The sequence below is a fragment of the Cygnus atratus genome, chromosome 4 (assembly GCF_013377495.2).
Source record: "Cygnus atratus isolate AKBS03 ecotype Queensland, Australia chromosome 4, CAtr_DNAZoo_HiC_assembly, whole genome shotgun sequence".
Classification (NCBI taxonomy): Eukaryota; Metazoa; Chordata; class Aves; order Anseriformes; family Anatidae; genus Cygnus; species Cygnus atratus.
Window position 1 is genome coordinate 15,063,473 of NC_066365.1, and position 22,848 is coordinate 15,086,320.

At 41.6% G+C, this 22,848-nt stretch overlaps 1 protein-coding gene and 1 long non-coding RNA gene across 2 annotated transcripts in view; one reads left to right on the top strand and one right to left on the bottom strand.

The window, feature by feature from the left end:
- LOC118243875 (transmembrane protease serine 11E-like) overlaps positions 1–22,848 on the bottom strand; it is a 41,839-nt gene that overhangs the window by 13,326 nt on the left and 5,665 nt on the right. The window contains exons 2-5 of the mRNA XM_035538397.1: positions 20,269–20,390; positions 19,413–19,531; positions 6,911–6,978; positions 3,275–3,438 (exon numbers count right to left, since the gene is read on the bottom strand). Coding sequence (XP_035394290.1) covers positions 3,275–3,438; positions 6,911–6,978; positions 19,413–19,531; positions 20,269–20,390 — 473 coding nt within the window. The remainder of the gene's footprint in view (positions 1–3,274; positions 3,439–6,910; positions 6,979–19,412; positions 19,532–20,268; positions 20,391–22,848) is intronic.
- Positions 8,556–13,625, top strand: LOC126913291 (uncharacterized). Its single transcript, XR_007708197.1, has 3 exons — positions 8,556–8,758; positions 10,350–10,615; positions 13,531–13,625. It is a non-coding gene; the product is annotated as an uncharacterized LOC126913291 (long non-coding RNA).

Genomic DNA, 22,848 nt, shown 5'->3' on the forward strand with positions numbered 1-22,848 from the left:
GCAGGATGCTGTTGTGTCTTGTACAAGTGGCAAGTACAAAAAAAAAAAGCACAGACTGCCACACACATTCTTTGAGCCACAACTTGATGAAACGTACCTCAGTAATCCAGGTCAGACACTCATCTGCATGTCTCCCAAAGAAGACTTGATAAAGAAATGAGAATCCATCTCACCAGCTTCTGTACTTTGCAAGGAGCTTTGGCAAGTACCAGGTGCCAGATAAACAGAAATAATAACAGTTGACTTGTTGATCAAAACCAATTCGTGACTCATTGTTCACGGTCAAAACCCTTGGCTGTGAGACAGATGGGAATACTTCCTACTCACTGTGAACAGTGCCAGTGATCTTGCAACCAGTTTCTTTCTGACGTCAAGAGTACATTCCCAAAAATACCTTTTGAGAGACTTCCAACCTACCTGGCAAGGGGAAAGAGGCTGGCAAGCTGCTCTACACTTTGCCTAATAGGGATGCAGGCTCTGAGGTGACTACTTCTAATCAGGAAACCCTGAGGAAAAAAAAAATCAGCCTTGTAGATCTCTTTGGTGCCAGAACTATACAGAGGACAAACTGTGACACCTTCTTTCTATACAAGTGGAAGAGCAAGTTCTAACTTGGGTGCTTCTAAGTCAACTGCGATTTGACATCTTATTCTGCCAGCCTTTCCATTGGTCTTGGAGAAGATAGGACTTTGCTAGTTTCTCCACTGAAAAATATTTAGGTGGACAAACCCAACTGGAAACAAGCACAGAGATCTCCATCACCTCCCATTTTCTATCAGAGCTATAGTGGATGTCTAGAAATATCATTGTTCTTGGCTAGGAGACTAAGTAAACTATGGCTAAACAAGAAAGTAGGGACTTCAATAATAACACACCTGAAGACACCCCAATAACAATGTATTTTTGCAGCTCTCTGTAAAGGACATCAACTGTTTAGTGATGATACAAAATAAAGACAGTATTATTTTGTCTTTTTTCCTTTGTTTTCCACACACTGTTTTTCCACATCTATGCTATCCAACTTCTCTGGTTTTCACCCCCCCAAAAAAGAAAAGTGAACTCATAAATTATCATCAACTTAGATTCCATCTCCTCAAAGCTCTTTATTCCCAATCCTCTGGAAGGAAGGGGCAAAGCAAGATCCTGCGTTGGCAGAATACTTACTTCTGTGCTTCTGCCCTGGACCACAGTTGAAGATCCCAAGTGTTGCACCCAATTTGAAGGTAGTTTGTTGGAGCTGATCCCCACAGCAAACACTTTTGAGTGAAGTGCAAGTTGAGACATGGTGTTGAACAACAAGACGATTAGATCCTGGGAGGAAGACTTACTCATTCTCCTTATCAGACCCTCCTAGCATGCCATGTAAATAAGTGCCTGACCTGGATTTGTTCAACTAGTTAGCTGTGCTCACCTAAGGTAAGCTATATTATTGCCCCCAAATTAGAATATTTTGATAAGGGGATTATAATGAAAAGGTTAATGGTTTTTTAAAAGCCATCATGAAAAAGTTCTGGAATTGCCTCAAGATAAATAGGGATTCCAGTTGGCAAAACTATTAAAGTTACAATGAAGCAGATGTTAGAAAGGTTCTGCAGAGCATGGAACAATCTAGGGCTTCTCAGCTTTCCTTGGCTTAAGTATTAGTGTTGCACAGGATATATTAGAAGGGAGAGAGAAACTGGAAATGCAAAACCTAGATCCCTCTCTGGACTTCCAGGACCTGTTGTAAGTTGTCACTTCTACCAGGTGTGGGGAAGAAGGATGAACTTTGTAAGTTGAGATCTTCCCTTCCTCAGAAAGTGCAGGAGTGCTCCATTCTGTACTCTCTACCTGAGTCAACCTCATTTTCTTAAATGGCACTGCCAGCTGGAGCTTGCCTAAACCTCATAGTGCTGTTGAAATCCTATTAGCAAAGAAAGATCTAAATTTTATTGCCGTCTCCTAGAAATGGCAAGATAGTGTTTATGTTCCTTTGTGTCATGGGTAACAATCGCACAATGCTAGTCCTGTAGTGAGTAGCAGACCTATGTAGTCAGTATTTTATGGTTAACCTGGGACAGCCAAGAAAAGCAACAGGAAGTTTATCATACAACTTTATCAAAGTAACACCGAGATGCCATCTTTTACTGAAACCAAATATTTAATAAAAACATAGTGATTCAATTGTATCAGCTAATTTTTTTTAACTAGCAACTAATCATAGAATCATAGAATATGACAGTCCTGGTGCAGTTCAAGGTCAACTAAAACATCTCTGAAGCACTTTCCTCATTTACCAGTCTGAATATAAACAACGAACAAGATAACTTGATGAGATCACAGTTATTCTTAACAAGCATTTTTGTACTTCTTCCTGTTTTATCCTTTAACCAAGGCATCAAATTAAGATTCATTAAGCCATGACCTGACCAGCATAAAAAAAAAACACAAAACACTACCACCGAAAACAAAACACAAGTCTTTCAGTCTCTTTGGTTGATGGTCTCACACTATTTCTATCTGGAAGGAAACAGAAAAGTGGTGCTTCTTTGCCCAGAGGGATGTTACCCATCATCCCGAGCCACCCCAATGGTGGGATGGTTTGACTGGTTGGGCCATTAAGAAACAAAGGTCGTTTGACAGCTCATATTTGAGTTTCCCTGCACTGCTGCATTTTGCCCATTTCAAGCACCAAGAGGTAGAACAAGGGGTTGCTCCTGATCATTTCAGAGTGGGAAGAAGCCTGGATCCATCCAGCATAGTATTTGACCTAGGATTCTTGTTCATTCAGCACAGCTGTCTGGTCTCCCTGGATCTTTGCTGGCTTAAGTGGTCTAGGTGGTCTTAAGTGGTCTGCAAGGAATTTTGATCCCCCCACCAAAAATCATTTTTTCCCAATGCATGTACTGTTTTCCCACAAAGACTGTCATCCATGCATAGTTTCTGCAATTTCAGGCTCCTCAAAGATGGAAGGACCTAAGGAGCATGTTTGTTTGCATTGCTGTGTACTGAAGCACTGTGGTGAGGCTCCTACTCTTTACCCTGACAAGAGTGTAAGGTTGATATTGCAGTCTGGAGGAAGAGCAAAATTGTACGGAGAGGCCACAAAGCATCTGCTCCTGTCAATCTTTATTTAAAAGACTTAGGTGAGCTTTATACAGTGCCATTGATTTTGTTCCTACTTAACACCAGGAAAGACTCAATCTCAGTAACAGCCATCATCATAAGGGAAAATCAAGTCCCATCAATCAGAAGAGCACAAGAACTAGATTTAAGAGAGATGTAAGATACTTACTTGAGACAGTAGAAGACCTGACATTTATTCGCAGGGGTCCAGTGTATTTTCTCAGGCCCCTTCGTAAGATCCTTTCAACTCTTTCTCGCAGTGCTTCTTTGCAATCCGTGGAGGAGAACCAGAATGTGAGCAAAGCTTCTGACACCACACCATCAGCATCTGGACTGCAAACCAACAAAACAGTCTCGTTACCTCCAGCCTATTTTGGCATTTCTTAGTTTTCATCTTAGCTCTTCTAGCAATAGCAACGTAGCAAAGGATTAGATACATGCTTGAACATTTCGTACATTTATGAGAGTATGAATTGCTAAAAGAAATCCAAGCATCTGCTGAATTGTCTAATGTTCCTTAGGGTACGACAAGGCATGATGTTTTCTGTAAGTGGCCAGACCAATGTTATAATTCTGGAGTCTAAAAAGCGGTGACTGATTACATGTTTGGGATGCAAGAAAAGGATGGAACGAACTGATTTGATTGCAATGAAAAGCCAGATATGCAGTACTTCAGAAACATAAGGCAGATGGTTAATTGTATCTGGACAGACCTTTCCAGGGTCCTGTATGTGTACAGAAGAAAAATCTTAAATTGCCATTCAAAAAGGTATTTGAGGAAAGGTGAGAGACTATCCGACTTAATTCTCACCACCGCAGCCTCATGAGAGATGTGAGTATCTGCTTGGACATTCCTGGGAGAAAATGTGATTGATAACCTCACATCATGCAACAGTGAATGAAACTCAGCAGCATCTCCCACAGTCTACTTATCACAGTCCAAAAGATGAATAAAAAAGGAGCTTTTTACATTTCACTGAAAAGTATGAGCTGCAGTCATGCTGGGACACACGTTTCCACAGTGGTTGCTGTAAATCCCACATGTGATCAGAAGAAAGGAAGAAAGGAATATAATCTTACAAAGGACTGAATTCATCCAAAAGTAATACTTATTTCTCCTTAGACAGAGCACCAGACACTGCAAGAGATGGAGTGCTAGACTACAAACACTGAAGTGTCTAATCTGGCATATTAAATCTTGCTCTACTCTTGCAGATGACTTATCCTTGGTCATTACTCAGGGAAGATAAGAATGTGTACCAAGAACCTTCTTTCCTCTGTTTCTTTCTACCTGAGCCAAGAATGGCACAACCTACAAGAGATAGAATCTCAGTTACTTCACATTTCATGCAGAGTGATCTAAAAGTGGGTTGCTCTGTCTTAAACATCATTCAAACAGGAAAGTGAAAGAGAAGCACTTCCAGTTACATCTCACTGCCTTGGACAGTTGTATTTATGTAGAGGAAAAAAAAATTAAAAATAGAAAGCAAGTAGCTTATACACATGTCATGTAATCAGCCTTTGATAGTAGAAAAGAACGTGCACCAGAACAAAACAGATATTCCTGTATTGCCAGTGAAGGGCAACAAAAAGACCATGGGTTATTATCCCACCGTAGTATGCAAAAGTGCTTCATAGGTGAGCAGAAAGACACATTCCTTGCCTCAAGGATATTGTATTTGAGACCGAATAGCTATATGTGAACTTTCCAACAGGTTGTTTTTTCCCTTAGTGCCAATTTCAGCATGACTGCCACTCCATTTATTTTCCAGATATTATCTGATTCAACTGTGGGTGTTGCTTTGCATTTCTGAGGTGTTCCCTCACCTCTCCCCCCACTCCTCTTCCTGTGCTGTGCCACGCTGGAATTACCATATCAACTCTTGCAAGCACACCACACCTCTCAAAACCTTCAGGTAAGTACAAACTGCCTTGAATCACTCACTGTATAACAGAAGTCCAGAGCCAAAGGCACCTAGTCAAGACATATTTTGGCTTTCTTAGTAAGCAGTGGGGATTCTTACTAATGTATTGCTTATGCTAAACAAAAAATACACACAGTGCTTTCCAAAGAAATTCACAACAATGACCCTGAATAGGAGAGCTTGCATTCTAAGCACCTGAATAGCCATGAAGCTTGTAGTTAGAAATCTCTCTTATTAGGCCAAGTGATATACTGGAAGAAGCAAACAAGTTTTAGCACATACAAGTCTTGCATCCAGCACATCAAACCTCACAGCAAGTACCTCAGTCTGTTCTTGGGAACAAGACGTTATGAAAGATACTACTTCTCCCTACCGATTGACCTGTCAGATCTTTAAACCACTTTGTCTGCACTTACAGCACATGTCAGTATCTAAAACATTCCTAAAGCTACATTCAAATAACAATTTGTATGATTTGCCTAAGTGGGAGTTAAGCCAAGATAGAGTGGGAGCCCGGATCCCACAAACCATGGAAGAACAAGGAGAAATACATTCACAGCAATAAGATCTTTGGGGCTGCTGTCATTAGTCTTGCACCTTTGATATGTGATTATTAGGACACAAAGCTCACTTGTGGAGTGATGTGCACTCACTCAGGAAAAAGACCTTAGTATTACAATAGGGATTTCTATGAAAAAGGTCACTTTCAGTAGTCAACAGTAGTCAAAAACACAAATCAAAAGCTAGATATTACTGGCAAACAGAGATAAAATAAAATAAAACAAGAAAATAATTGCAATATCATAATCCCAGTGATGGTTCTGACCCCTTCATCTCAAAGAGCAGGGGCAGATTCAGAGCAAGGTGACAAGAAACAGTTCCTGCAAGGAATGGCTGAGCAGACTGGAAGTTTCAACTTAAAAAAAAAAAAAAAAAAGAGAGAGAATAGCTCATAGGGTACAGGAGTGAAAAGAGATATGAGGACATGAGGGAAAAGTCTGATACCACTAATTGCTTGGAGAGGAAGGATAGAAAACTACTTTTCACCACCCACCTCTCCCAACACAAGAACTACGGGCCATCAAATGATCCAAAGGAGGTGGTTCTTTGCAAGAAACTCCTTACTGAAGGATGGAGGTGCAAGAAGTTCAGGAGTCCAAAGAGAAAATCATAGAATAGTAGGGGTTGGAAGGGACCTCCACAGATCATCGGGTCCAACCCCCCTGCCAAAGCAGGTTCCCTACAGCAGGCTGCCCAGGTAGGTGTCCAGATGGGCCTTGAATATCTCCAGAGAAGGAGACTCCACAGCCTCCCTGGGCAGCCTCTTCCAGTGCTCCGTCACCATCACTGTGAAGAAGTTCTTTCGCATGTTGGTGCGGAACTTCCTGTGACCCATTTTTTGGCCATTGTCCCTTGTCCTGTCCCCACAAACCATTGAAAAGAGGTTGGCCAAATCCCTCTGTCTCCCACACTTAAGATATTTGTAAACATTAATGAGATCCCTTCTCAGTCTTCTTTTCTCAAGGCTGAACAGACCCAAGTTTCTCAGTCTTAAAAAAGAAAGAAAAGAGCTCCACGGGGGTTTGCCAAGCAGACAAACCTTTCAGGAAGTCCCAAGTGGTAAATAGCTGGTAGGAAGCATACAGAGGAGCAGTTATCCTCCACAGCAGATCGGTTGTGCTGCTGCTGCTCCCTAGGCATCTGCTTATGCACTGAGCGGAATTAAGATTACACTCAGTGGGGGATTATGCTCCAGTCATACATAAAATCCACCATACTGAATCAGATCAAATGTCTCTCTAGCTGGACCTGGTGCCTGGTGAGCATTTCATAACATCTCAATTGTATGCCTTTTTTTTTTTTTAAACAATCTCACATACCTCACTCTGACTAAGCGTGAACGGACGTATTTTTTCCTTAAAATGGAATTGTGAAATGTCTTGTCCATCTGTTGAAAAAAAGAAAAATACAAATTAACAATAAAAAAACAGGGGGGAGGGATGCACTGCTGGAATGAGAATTCAGAAAAAAAAGCATTCAGTTATAAAATCACAGATTACAGAGCCACAGAAACACAATCCAGCCCAACCTCTAAATAAGATTTGTCACAGACTTTCCTCTGCTATCCCCCATTTTAGCTGAGGCACATCACAAAAAGTTAGCTTGTTTTTCCTCAATATCCTATGGCTACATCAGTGTTCCACTAGACTACCATCCTATCCACTCCTAGGCATAATTAGGGATGGTTATAAACATCTGGAAACATGCTGCAGCAACCTCGCCAAGCATATCCTTCTTAAAAAGGCTTACAGAAAGGATACAGCATGCTGTGCTCTGCACTGCACCTCTCTTGTAGACTTTTTTTTTTGATAGAACATTTATCTTTCCTTTAAATTTCTATAGGACTAAGGATATCAGTGATCTCAAATTACAGCCCTCCCCCAAACACCCTTGCTATTTGCCACATGCTATTCTCATCTGAAATAGGAAGCCTTGGACTTGTTTTATAACTTTTGAGTGTTAGGAATCAATGCCCAAATGACATCTTTACTGGTATCTGCTTAACCACATCCTGCTTAAGGCTGAATGTTGTCTCAAGATTGCGTGACCAGTCTGAGACAATGCAGTGTGATATAACAGGGCAAGAAATTCTGCCAGGAATAGTTTGGGATCACTGAAGTATTGAGAAACAGCGAAGTCACAAGTGAGTTATGCAGTTCCTTGTACCAGCAAGACCCAGGAAATCAAATGCATACACCCTGTAAACATCAAATGTGTTACAGAAAAGAAAGAAACAAACAAACAAAAACTTAGAAATGCTTTACAAAATCATGTAAGTTTTTTGTTTTGTTTTGTTTGTATTTTTTTAGCACATAAAGGCTCTTTGATTCAGAACCAAGTCTTCACATTTTCAGCCCTTAAAAAAAAAGTAGAAAAAAATAATCAAAGTTCTGGTAATGTCTTTCAGATTCAGAAACAAGTAAGAAATCTGGTGTGATTCTCACAAATCTCCTCTTTTCAACCTTGCCTTCTGTAAGATGAAGCCTGACATTGCTATGTATAGAATAATTTCAAGATTGAAACTGCCTTATTTTGAGTGATTTTAAGGTGAAAAGCATACACTAGGGGGAACAAAAACATTCTTGGTCACACACTGGGCTGATATCTTGCTGTTACGAACAGTTATCTGGAATTACTTAGGAATTCAGAAGAACAGACAAAACTCCATGGAAAAAAGATATAGTGGACAGATATCAAGTGCAACAAGCTGCTGTATATGCAAAATGCATTTCATACATGCATTTAGAAATTAAGAATAGGCATACGTTTAGAAATTAAGAATAGTTTTATGTTGCCTGTAATTCTGAAGCCTGTTTCCCTCACCCCCCTCTCCACACTTCGGAGATTGGAGGTATTTGTCCTCAGACAAAATGATGATTTTTTTTTAAATATATGTCATACTATTTGCTTATATTTCCTGTAACAATTTCAAATGCTTCGCTGATGACTGTGTTAGCAGAAGGACGCGCTGCTAGCTTCGTGGCATGCAATGGCGCATGCTATCTTCGGCTGCACTGCCTCCAAAGACTTAGAGATCTTTGGGCCAGAGACTTTGCAGAGCACAAAGCACCGTGCAAACGAGAGAGAGCTTTGAGCTGTGCTGCTGTACGTGTCAAGCCTCTACATTGCAAAAGAGAAAAGCAAGAGCAGGCTGATTTTACACTTAGGTAAGAATTTGCAATCTCTTGCAAGGGAGGGTGAAGTTAATACGACATGTCTGAAACCTGTATCTCCTCCTGGTGATTATATTTTCAATCCATCTGTATTCTCCTATCTCAGAGAATGCAAGTGTTTTTGCTACACTTGCTACTTGCATTTCTGTAGCAGAAATGTGGATCCTTGCTACTGCTCCGCATTCTCTTGCACACATTTGCTACAGTCTGAGCAGTTCATGTGGTTGTATATTCTTTACTCTTGACATGTTCAGCTTTCTCCTCATCCTTGACCACTTCCTAGATGTTCTGTGCAGACTGGTCAGGAACACTATGTCCTGCGGCAGAGTGATTTTCAGTGACATCAGAGAAAAAACTATTACACACAACACTTTTTTACAAAAAAAAAAAAAAATCTAAGGAGTCCAAATGCTATTGAACTATCAGCAACAGATATTGTTTTCAGGAAGTTCGAAAGGGATGCTGAAGTTATTTTATGGAGGAACAGTAAGTGTTTGATTTAAAATGATACTAACATTACTGGATTTGTGTTACTTCCATTTTCTTTCACAATTTCATATCTCAATGAGAAAGGAACCTATTTTCCTGTTACACACAATCACTAATTTTCTCCTTCTTAGGATTTGCCTTAGTTCTACATCACCAATAGATCAAAAACACCAAGTGGATAGTGTTTGTCTCTAGTTATCCTTACAGACTCTTTAACACCTTCAAACCTGACCAGGAATTTTTTTCCACTTTTGTAACCTGCCATATCTTATTGGGAAAGGCATGCTAGCCAAATGCCTGCACTGTGGCCCCTAACTCTCACCCTGCTGATAAATTAACTTGACAGATATGAATCTGTCCCAAATGTACTCTTTTATATTCATACAGAGTTTACATTAAGAGGAAAAAACCTAGAGAGATGCCTTCTGATAATAGCTCGCAAAGATTAATTGTCTATCCCACATTTTTACCATAAATCATCTGGTAAAAACTTTCACACCCATAGCCAACAATAAACATTTTTCTCCAATGTGCCTATAGCTTTCTTCTCAGCCTGAGTCATAACCGTGGAAGCAAAAGTAACTAGAACTTTGCCCAGTAACTAGGTGGGACCCAGTCCTGCTTGGGTGAAGCACCTACACTCATTTAAAGCATTTTGTTTTGATTGCAGCCACTGAAAAGAGATGCTGTCATATCCAGATCCCTTAATTTCACCTCTGATCACTTGTTTTCCTGGCCATTGTCTACCAGCTGCTGGATGGTGACTACTGCTTTAAAAAAAAAAAAAAAGAAAGAAAAAAAGAAAAAGAACACAGCTTCTCTCTGTGCATTACATTTTCTAAGACAAACAACTTCACCCTTGCACTCTGCTTGATCTATGCTTCTACAGTAGTTAGTAGTGGCCAGTAACAAAGACACAAGAAGAGGGCTAAACACTCCCACCTGTACAAACCCAGCCACAAAGGAGATTTCTTCCTTGTTCCTTGCAGCCAGAAGTTTTACACCTTGATGAACACGACTTGTTTTTCTATTCTGCCTCAGGTGACTCTGGATCTCATCATTATCCTCTTTTTCTTGTGTCACACCATGTCAGCAGGGCCAGCTCTCTGAGCCCTGGGAGCAACCTACCAAAAGCTTTTCATGATGTCAGGTTCGGCTGATACACCCTGCCTTCCTGGGACCCAAAAGAAAAGCAAGCTCTCTAAGTGGGTCACGTGCGACAGCGATCACATTGCTCCACTGTGGGATGAAGCTGACCTGGGCTGGGATTGTTCAGCTGTGTAGCTGGGTCTGGAAGTGACCCAGCAAGGTCGGTGTGCCTTGCTTTCTCCCACCACACATGGCTCTGTCACTGCACACAAGGTAAAGATTCATCAAAAAAAGTTCTTCTTAAATCTAGTTTGACAGAACTTGTGCGAGATACTTGCTGAACCCACTGAACTACGAATGTGGCATGTTGAAAGGCATTCATTAGGTTTGGGAGCAAATCCTCTTGCTGCTCAGTACTATCACTCTTCTGCCTGCCACCAGTTTAGTCCTGCTACAGCTATCTTCATGCTAACACTCTTCCCTTTGCCTTGATAGCTCCTTGGGAAGTAAAGCCTATCATCAGTGATTTTTTTTAAGTTTTCCAGCCATAAATAACTAGAACATGTTACCTGGTCCAGTGAACCCCTCCAGTACTTTACAGTAACAGTACAATACAAATTACTACTAATCAGTGGGGTTAATTCCCTACCATTGAACTCAGTGGCCAATTTCCAGCACAGTCTGCTGAGAGATCCAGCAGCTGACTGTCACGTAGTAGCAGCTTGCTTGGGAGCCTGGTATATCCCCTACCCTTTCAATTGAGGGGTTAGTTGGGAACTCTACCAAGGACTGAAAGAAAAGAGGGCAGGAAGACAGTTGGACAGGGACAGCAAGAGAAGCTGAACCTGGCCCTGTCCTGAACCAGGATGTGGACATCACAATCCTCTTAGAAACAGAGATACCAATTACTCACAGCAGTGGCAACCGTAAAGCCCCACTGTTTGCTTGAGGTGAAGAGAATGGACCTGAAAGAGAAGGAGTGTAATAATCTGCAGGCCTCCAGCAAACCAGAAGATCAGAAACTTTCCCATCAGAAACCACACAAAGACAGCATGTGTCATACCCAGCACAGTGGGCAAGGGCAGCGTGATCCTATGCATCTGCAAACATCATCACAAAACTCTGCACAGAGTTTAATCTAGCGCAGCTGCTAAAGCTGGGAGGTGAGTAAGCACTGACTGCGCTACAATGAGCTCAGCTGGACAGTTCTTTGAGGCATCGGCTGCAATAGAAATAACTGACCATGCACAATAGTTCCTAAAGGGATTGGTCTTTCAGATGGAAGAAATTAAGAAGGCTAATACCTGGAAGAATGTCAAGATTTAAAGTATCATGCTCATCCCTAGTGCAACCAATTTGAAAGGCATGTCATGGCATTAGGGTTTCATTATAGCCATGTAATAGCAACAGCTGGAATTAAGGTCACCTGAGTATTCCCACCCCTACTCCCAGCTTTCAATTGTCTGTAATTAGCTCCCTAAAACTTTCACACTGCAACTGAAATTTTGTCCACTTTGGAAGGAGATTTTCCAAAATTTGGAGAGAAAAATCCAAATTTGGATAGAAACCCATCTAGGCCAAAATCCAGAGAAGGTTGGTTGGTTTTTTTTCCCCAAAAAAGTAGGCTTTTCCCCAAAAAAGTTGGTACAAAGTTGAAATACAGGAATGAAATACAGGAATGAACAGCTCTTAGGACAAGGCTAATTTATAAAATCTAGGATAGATCTAGGAGAGATCAATAGTCATGTAGTCAGGTTACAAGTGCCCAGATAGCACCAATCACACAAGTACAGTACCGAAATTGGATTCTCCCTCTTGACAACACCATGTTTTAAACAACTACTGTCTTGACCAGCCAGATTTTGATCTCAGTGACACCAGTTCACATCTTGAATCACTTCATTCATTTAATTACGAGTAAACAATGTAGTAATTCTGGATCATGGGTCTATAATTAAGATAAGATTCTACCTTTAATCACACACACTATCGATAACTGCCCTTTATTTCATTTTGAATTCCTTTTTCCACCTCACGTTCACATCCATTTTCCTTGTGCCCATTTTACACCTCTTTATCTTGTCACACACTGGATCTGAATTCGAGTTACTTATTTTGGGGGATGGAGGGTGTCATGGTATGATACTGCAGCCTTTGTACACGCTTTTTAGACCTTCTGCCTTGATTAAATGGGGGGGGGAGGGCTGGCGGGGAAGAGAAATCAGTTTGTATGTTTATTGCTTGAGAAAATCACATTGTATTAAGAAGTTCAAGAATCACTACATATAAGTTAAAGAAAGAAAGATGGATATTAGGCACACTGTTGATGACTGTAGCCATTTCATCCTAGAAATGCTGCTTAGGTAGAACACACTAACAGTTTGAAATCTTACTGGTAGGAAAATCACGAAACAGCAGCTTCATGCACTACACTGCATCAATGAAAGTACATCATATTTTCCTCTTTTTTTTCTTTTTTTTTTTTTTTTCCGCTCCCTGTGCTACTGTGACCTGTGAAAACAGGAAGAACTGGAAACAAATCAAATAAAGAAAGCACCTAAGTTTTGAAAACAATACAGCATATGCCTCTACCAGCAGTCTTTCTTCCTTTGATTTCAATGGGAATTTACAAAAAAAAAAAAAAAAGGTTTGCAAGTGAGAAGCAAGTGCTTTCTGTGAGTTATTTCCTCTCTCAGCATACAGTATTCCACCTATGTCTTTAAGACCACACTTGTAGTGCTCAGTGTAGCCTCAACCTCTAATTCCAGCGCCAAACAAACAAGCCATCACACTGTCATCTTGCCCACTGTCACATTGCCATGTTTCCCACTTGGCTGAATTACCATGGAAAGCTGCTTTCTGCTTTGTTTACAGCCTTGATCACCCATAGAGGGCACCCTTATTGTGTCATGCTAATCCACGGGCGATGCTTCCACTTTGCAAGTGTTCCCTCAAAATAAAGCTTTCCAAACAGAAGTTGTCAAATACTCTAAATTCATGCTACGATTTTTCCTCACAGTGCTCCTTAGAAATATTTTCTACAAAGAAAACAAGAATATTGCTTTCATCCTACAACATTATTTTGCAGAAAAAAAGGAAAAAAAAAAAAGGAAAGTATTGTCAGAAAATCTCTTAACTCTTCATTTTTCATTTAAAAAAACTTTTTTTTCTCTGTCTTCCTACTACAGGCATACTTCTAAATAAAAATGCTACCAGTGAAGAACAAGAAAAACTTTCAGTAGAAGTTCTGACCTTTTTGCCTCATGTTAATACTAAGCAAGTACTTCAGCGATTGTATGCAGTGCCTAGGAATACCCAGGTTTAAATAAGGAATAAAGTTTTAAAATTTGGGACTATATCTGAAAACACTAACAAATTTCTTTTGAAACTTATTAAAAACTTACTTAGTATTTGTCTGAAAAGTCATCAGAAAGATTTGGCTGCTGCAGCTACTATAATTTCTGTATGATCTGACTATTTTATCTTCAATTTTCTTCAATGTTTCAGGGGCTGAGAGGGGAAAAAGATATAATTTACAAGGGCAGGGGCAGTGGGCAGGGAAATAGCACATGCAGCAAATGAAGCTACATGATACTTGTAGTGACCATTGCTTCAACTTGCTGTTGAAAAAAAAAAGTCAAGTTAGACTCCTCGGAACTTCAGCACACTCCCTTTCCCGGGACATGCTCAGTTATCACCTGTACATTAGCCCTCACAGCCTGGTTTCCCAGAGCAAATACAGTCTTTAGGAATGTTTCAAAAATCTCCTGGCTTGGGGATCTACTGCTGAATTAACCTCCAGACCACAAGGTATCGATCGAGCAAACCACATGCGTCTGAGCTTTACCTTATCAGCTCTGTGGAAGGTGCAATGATCACCTCGTGTACAGTTCCAGTCAGCTTTGCTACTAGCTCTTGGCTGTAAAGAGACTGTATTTCACCTCCCTCTGTCTCCCAAAAAACACAGAGTTTGGCTCCCCAGGAAGACTTGTCTCATGTCTGACCCCAAAAAGGCTAAGTGCTATGAGACAGCAGTCTCACCTACGCATTCACTACTGCCAGACCTTTCAGTCAAACTTCATTCATCTCACATGGAAAGCTTAGCCAGTATTGAAGGCTTTGTCCCTGCAGATGGGACTGTAAGCTATTCACAACTCAAATCACGATGATCGAAAGCTTATAACTGGATATGAAGCAGAGAGGCAGCCTTTCAGTTATGAGAAGTGTCCTGTTGAAGAATAATCTAACTGCCAAAAAAGGTTATCAAGAGTTAAAGCTCTGTTTTCCACAGTAACATAAGTGTCTACATAGGAGTTGAAGGAACGATCACAGAAACTTGAGTACTGTGATGAGGGTGAGTAAAACCTGAGTGTGCCAATGAAACCTTTTCAAGTGCTTACAGATGATCAGGAAAATTCTGTTTCTGGGGATCTCTTCATGGGTGTTGAAGTAGCTTTATGGATTTGGCCTCTCAGCTCTCTCCAACTCATTTCCCCATCTGTACAGTGGAGACATCAGTGCCTGGGAGCTGGGAGACTGCAGCGAGCTTTGGTTGGTTGTAACTGGAACATGCTGAAGCCGCTGAGAACCTGCACCGCACCACTGACAATGCAAAGGATGGAGTCAGCTCCCACTGCATCCCACCAGTGTGTTCTGTGGCAGAAGCAGCTAAGGGCACTGGATTCAGCTAACAAGCCCCATTTGTGGCCACAAAGTGTCAGGGAAGGTGCGGAGCAGCAAAGAGCTACTGGGTTCCTGGGTGCTGCTGCACTTGACAGTCCTTGGGATTCTCGCTCACCTTTAGCAGCACAAAGAGCAGGAGATCTGTGTGCAGGGTCGTGCAGGGACCAGCCTGCCCCCCAACTGCTCTCAGAGAAATATGTCAACAGACATCATCTCCCAGGGAAAAAAACTGTCTCCTTCCTTCCTAGCTCCATTACAGGGACTCATCAACGAGTCCTTAAAACAACCAAGAACAGGCACAGTCATCAGAATCATCCTGAAGCATTTCATGTGGCATTGCAAGTGCGATACGCTGCAGAGCCACTACTTCTAACCTAAAACCTCACTGATTCATTTCTATCAGACAGGGCACATTTCAAGAGCTATATCCATCAAAAACTTTTCCCAGTGTCTGTAGTTAAGAACACAGAAGATTCTTTGTTCACTTCAAATCACTGAAGCAAGATGTCTGTTTCTAGATGAGATGTCATGACAGAGCATTGAGTTCAGAGGCAAGAATTACTTAAGAAATTCCATGACTTCAATAGAAACACTGGGATAGACAGTTTTCCAGGGAAAGTGCCCAACTATCCTGTTAATACAACCCCCAGCCACTCTGCCCAGATCCAGCCAGGTAGTTTTGTGTTGGTTGTGGACGGTACCAGGAAGGGGGAGAGCAGAGGTACCTTGTGGAGGGGAAATCCGTGACACTCCACTCCGTGGCTCAAGGCACTGAGGGTGAGAAAACAAACACCTTGTGTCTCCCCCAGCCACCCCATAGCCAGAGGGAGCCACGCTGCACTCCTACCAGAGGAACATCCATCCACCCAACTCACAGCCTGGCTTAAAGTCACACAGGAGCAGGAGAGAGTATGGGATAGGAAACAGGTACATTTGCAAGTCACTGGTGGGCAGAGTAAAAGCTGGCGGTCACTTCTGTTGAGCAACCAGCCATGTACTGAAGGGGCCACATGCTGTGGTTGCTTGGTAGCTATTACTCTCTCATATCTAGACACTTGCCAGCCTTCTGCTGAGGCAACTTCTCTTTAAATGGTTCTTGATAAAGTGCTCGTTTCAAGTCCTCTTCAACACACAACTCCTTCACTTGGTATCAAAGACTGCTTTCCAAGTGACCTCCACCTTCCTCCTTACACACGGGGCAGTGGGTGCTGCTGCCCGGGATCATCCCAGTCACTGAGGTCTATCTAGAGCTGGCTGTCTCAGCTCCTGCAGGACTTCGGGGTCTTTGGATGAAGAAGAAAAGCTTAGAACAGGGCTTTGGACGTCTCCCACAGATGCTGTTACTAAGAGGGTGGCTAGGGCCTTCAAGACACTCTTGGGAAATTCAAAAGCAGAATGAAGAGATTTTGTGCGAGAAGAAGAAACCCCAAGCCTGGTGCAGGAGCTACAGAAAATCAGAGGGTAATGGTCATGTAGGAAAACAGTGGCATCTAAGACAATGCTTGGCCGATCCGCACATAAGTGAACCCACTAGAAAATAGAGGCTCCCTGTGGAAGAAGCCATTAAGGCTGCAACTGTGCCCTTTGTACTCAGCTCAAGAGAGACGGGTCTGGCATGGTGCATTTTAGGCTGGGAAGGGAAGAATGACAGGTCCAGCTAGAAAAACAAGGAGGCTCTGGCAGGCTGGAACATCTCTTCCCACAGTGGCATTCAGTCAGGTCTGCTCTTTCAAGAGAAGACAAAGGGAACCCTTAGGGCCGCTTGTAGGAAGCCATGCAAGGAGCAGATAGCTTTCATCATCTGTTCCTCGGTCCCCCCAGCTCCACCCCACAATACATTTTCCAGACTTTCCAGTCAGCCCTGCGATGTTGACTGGTGCACTGGCTTCATCAGCTCTTTGGCATGATCTCGCTGCATTCCCTCCGCCTTCAATGAGATAAGAGAGTCGGGAATGTCGTTCACATATGGGTGTTACTATTCAGCTGTGGAAACCAAAGCAAACACCAGAATGTTTTCTGCTAGTCCCAAGGAAGGCAAAGGATGACCTCTCTACAGGATCAAAAACATTTTTCCTCGAGAAACACCAACACTCAGAAGAGCTCCTTTCAGGGTTTTTCTGGGGACAAACAAAGGAGGTTTCATCAGGGAGGGATCAGAGAAGGGAACACTCGAAGGGAGTTGCACTAACTCAGGTAATTTGAATGCTTCTGATTATCAGAGATGATTCACTTCTGTTCACTTTGCACCAAGTATTGTGAAAGATGCTGCATTTATCTGCATTGACTCACTGTTTCACAACATGAGCTTAGGTATCGTTACTACTAATGACAACTGGAAGGCTTGGACATCCAGAACGCTGAACCCAACTGGGTAAGACTACAAAGGATTTTGGTAAAACCAAACACATCAGGAAACATGATTAAAAAAACAAACAAACAAAACAAAACAAAAACACAAAACAAAACAACACAAAAAAAACCACACAACTCCATCCACCTCTACTTAAAAGACGGTGTGAAAATGCTGCTGATGAAAATGTAGGTGTTCTGAGACAGCTGTCTTAAGAAGTCAAGAGGATATTTCTGCTTCTACAAAGATTGCTTTGATTTTTAACACCACTAACTGGGTTTTGCTTGGGCAGCATCAGACTTAGAGAGAGCATATTGTTGTTCATTAGTGCATGGAGTCACTTAAAAAAACCAAAAACTTATGGACAAATCTCAGTCTCACCCAGCAAAGAACTCAGAAAATTTGAAAGATTGAGGTAGGAGCTAATGCCTGAATTAAAGACCACTTGGAAGAAAAGTCATAGGAATGAGGGAAAGGAAACAGTTCTCTGTCTGCATGTTATGGCATTACTTATCTGGTACAATTAACATGCTCTGAAATTACATTTCTCACTGTTCAACCAGTATTCCTTCCAGTATTTTCTGTCACTACTGTCAGAAGTACTTGACAGCCATAGAGGAGACAACATTTCTAAAGCACTAGCTTCTATTCCAGTATCTGAATTAACAGCCAGGTTCAGAGGACATTCTGACTGCACTTGACACTGTATGAAATAACTTCTTGGTTAAAATTGGTGTTTCCTTGCCAAAGGAGACATTAAAAAAAAAAAAAAAGTAATGAAGTGGGAGAAAGGGATTCAACTTTACTCACTAAGTGTTCTTCCTCAAAGTTTTCTCCTTAGTCCCTGCCTTCCTTCCCCCTCAGCAATACGTGTCTCCTTGCTCAGGGAGAACATTCCCTCTCCAAGGTCCTATCACACGGTTAAAAGCCTACAATTATTAGGTAACAGTTGTCAATTGGTAGCACCTAAGTAAACGCAGCTTATGTAAGACTCTATACACACAGACATGCACCAGAAGCAGATCTTGTGAAATACAATACAGTCCCTGGTAGGCAAATGGGGCAGAAGGGAAACAAATGCATGAAAGGAGGACAACTCGACCAAGATCTCCAAGGCCCTCAGCAGTGGAGTTGGGAAGAGATGTTAGCACTGCTAAATCCTGCTTCTCCAGGACAACGTTCAACACAGCTCAGATTTTGTTATGAACAAATGGCACGTCCCTAAATGAAATGACAGTGGGGAGCAAAGCATTGATTGTCCTATTAACTGAGTATCTGTGCAAGGTTGCTAAACAGGAGGTAGGAGATACGTATCAGACCCTAATGAATGAAATACAAAAAGATACAAGCACAATCACATGCTTATGGCTGTAAAGAGCTGAACTCTGTAATTATCATCTGTGGGGAAGTGTCTCAAAGAGAAAACAAGAAAGGAAATTGCAATGTATCTATTTATTTCCATAGCTACTGTATGATCACCCTCTACTATTTGTAGGAGAGTTTCCCAACAAAACATACCAAAGGAGCAGGAAAAGGACTTGTGTATTGTTTTCTCAACATCAGCAGCAGCCTGACAGATAGAGCTCCCCACCCCGTAAAGGAGAGGGTGTAAAAGCATGCTTTCCTTAGAGACAGCAGGGTAGCAGGAAAGCCAGTAAGCAGTGCCAGGTAGCTACCTATAAGGTAGGGGAGGAGGGAAATAATTTGGAGTCTGATGAGCTCTGTCAGTATAGGTTGGTCTCTCGTGTGCCTGATGCTGCATATATACACATGTAAGTGCATACAGCAGACAGGCTGGGGAAGGAGAAGGCACAGAAATGTTTCCTGATGTAAGAGGAAGCCAAGAATATTGCAAATATCTACTAAATGGGCTAAAACAAGTGGATTTGGTCTGCCAGGTATGAACATGACTCCCATGTTATCCATTGCCCATGTCTGCTAACCATGGGGGGTCAAGGTGCACCAAAGGCTCGTGATCTATTCACATTATCGTCACACAGTCCTTAATAAAGGAAAGGCACAACAGTCCCAACTTACCAGTCTCTCAACCCTCTCGCTCAGGTCTCTAAACTTCCCTGAGGTCTGTCTGGACAATTCATTACTGTACCGGATATTGGTGATTTTTACGTTGCCGCTGTAATAGAACAGCTTCTGATCTGCAAGGGAGAGAAGAGGAACAGGCAATACTCACAATGCACCGAGACCCATGAACTTACAGAAGGGTCTGGGGCTGACTGCATAGATGTCTGCAGAGTGGTTGACCTGTATCCAACCCATTCAAATAAAAATTCTGAAAGCTGGGAACTCAGGAACAAGAAATCATTTCTGTTGGGTGGGCTGTGCCAAGTAGTAACAAAAAGCCCAGTTTCTCCAGCAGTTACTTTTCTGGCCGACCAGCAGTACATGCACACAGAATCACAAGTAGCATCCTCCTGGTCAGCTGCCTTCCTTTTTTTCTGGCCCACTTATCCACACAACATTGAGCACTGGCATGCAGCTGCTGGAGACCAGGGCAGGGGAACGGGGAAACACCATGGGTAGAATCAAGCTGGAGGCTTAGCTTGTCACTTGCTTAACAGAGGCCAGAAGGCTCATGTGTTGACCTCATCACAGAAGTAGATCGTGAGGAAGACATGAAAGGAGTGAAAGTGAGTGAAAAGCAACAGAAACCACAGCCCTAACCACCCTGCACAGAAGGAAATGCTCCTGAGAAGAGATCTGCAAAGATGCTAAATGAGGATGGAAAGAGTGCTAGAGAAGACAGTGGATTTTCCCCAAATAAGCTTTAGTTAGACTGATGGAAAACGAACTCCCAGCACCGTGGGCCTCAAATAGCACAAGAGAGATGCACTTAACAGAGTAACAGAAGAGTGGTAAGTTCTGTAAAACTTACCATATGCCAGAAAATAAACTAGGAGACCAATGGTGATGGCTGCTGCCACTGCTGTTCCAATAACAATTAGAGCAATTTTCCAGGGCTCGAGATGTCTTATTTTGATGGCTGGCTGATGAATTCTGAAAAAAAAAAAAAGGAAAAAATAAATATCTAAGAGATGCTTTTCAATTAAAAACAAACAAACAAACAAACAAAAAACACAAGATGCAGATGCTAAAGTTTTCTCCCTTAGTATAAGCTGATTCTTCCCACTAGTATTAAATGACTTCTCACCCAACACCCTTAAAAATGAAACCATGACTCAAGGCTATTTTGAAATATATGCTGACATATGCCAAGAGCCACAGAAAACAGACGCAGGTGTTTTGTTTGTTTGTTTTAATGGCTCAATTAAATAGGTGTCCCATTAAGGACTTTCTTACAGTCCCTGACTGGAAATTTCCAAGAATAAAACTGTTATTCTCATTCTTCAGCTAAGTGAACTCTTGTACAGCAATGTAAGCAGCTTTCAAGAGGTTAAACAAGTCAGTTATCACAGACATACTAGTGCCTTTGCTCCTTAGCGCAACAAAACTGGAAAAAAAAAACATCCCCTTCATTTGTATAGTACATATTTATGCATTACCCAAGCTGTTCAGTTTATTTCAGCATGAAAAGCAGGGCTGGACACACACACACACACAAAAAAAAGACAAACAGATTTTGGAGGAACAGCATGTGCTTCCTGTTTTACTCAGGCCAAATCTAAAAAGAAAGGTAAGCATGGTACTAAGCAGTATTAGCTGAAGGGATGGAATGACAGGGAAAGGCAGGGACATGTGAGCAGACAAGGGAACACAGGTAGAAAGCCTAACCGGGTACTTCTCTCTGCTGTGCTCTTAATTACACAGGTGCTAATCCAAATTAACACAGTGCAAGTCAATAGGTCAGTATGATATTTAAACAAATCTGCCCCCAAAAGGTTATTTAGAGCAAATTCTGCCTTTGGCTATGAACTCAAAGACATCTTAAGATCCCATGAGCCATGTGTTCTATGATGTTATCAGCCATTACAAAATACAGAACAGGAAGGAAGAGTTTTTGGCAAAGAGTCATTCCTACTAGAGCCACCCACCTCACTCGTGCTAACATGCACACCTCCAGCTCCACATACAGCTAGAAAACAAGGCTACAGGGACCCTCTCCTGAGGGTATGAAGGGATCTCAGTGAGTTCCCACATTCGTAACAAGATAATATAGCTCACTTCTGGAACACCTCATGAGGCATACTTTAAATACACTAGAGTTCATTCCTCCTATACTCTAAAACAGTTTATTAAACTCTCATCTCATCTGGTTTTCTTCAAAATGAATCTGTAGATCCACAGCAGAAAAAAATAACACCAAAATGAAACGGTTGTGTTAAGAGTTTGGTGAAGAGCAGCTCCAACGTTATTTCTGAGCCTAGTGCATGGAAGTTCCCTTAACACACTAAATGGAGAAATGAAAAATATGTAGGTATAAATGGTTAGGGCTTTGTCTCATTAACAAGAACATTTAGGAAATAGCTCGATACAGTAACTGCCTTTGATAATTGAAGAGACTTTGGCTGGTCAATCTCTGTAGCATCTTTTCCTCACGCCTCGTGTTACTCATGTTTTTCAAGCCACACATTTCTAGACTGATTGACCAATGGGCTCACAAGTGTTCAGAGTCAGATACAGAAAAATATAGGAAACTGCCTCTAACTTCCTCATAAACTGGTCTTTCTTTCCAAGGGACAATTATCTCAGTTATTGGAAAGCAAATAGGAAATGGGATAAAATAAAATAGGGATAATTTAAATATTTTGAGAAGAGATTTCATAAGTACTTTGGTCAGAAAATTGATTAAAACAAATCTAAGAGAACCACACCTTAACATCTCTAGTACTACTACATTTGCTCTCCGTGTTTATTTAAAACTTAAAGCCAGAGTAATTTAACTAAACTTCCAGTGATCACTCACCGCTGTGGTGCCTGGAATCTGGTCTCCATGGAGAACATTCATTTATGGGGGTAGCCCTTATAGATGTGCTACATGAAATCAGGATCTAACAGGACTCAGCTTATTGTCTGAGAGGTCTCAAAGCCCTAGTGGGTGTAGCAGTAGCTCTTACCTTAATTCATTAAGTGAGTGGCAAGTTCAGCTTTAGTTTATGCTTTTTATTTTTTCCTGTGTGGTGCCAGGAGTTGGACTCCATGATACTTATGGGTCCCTTCCAACTCAGGATATTCTGTGATTCTATGATTCTATGCAGCTAATAGTCAAAACTAACACATTCTGTCTTCTGCACTGACAATGCATTTTGCAAATATTTCTACAATGCTTGCAGTGAGACTAAGTTGCAAAAAAAATCAAAAAACAACAACAACAAACAAACAAACAGAAAAACACTGCTAACTTGACATGACCTACTCACATTCATTATCTTAGTTTCACTTAAAAAAGCAATTGCCTTCCTCCAACTTCACGGAAGGAAAAACACTTAGAAGGTCTTTCAGCTATAACGATCCTGGCAGAGCCCCAAACCAAAATGCTGGGTTTGAGAAGCCCATT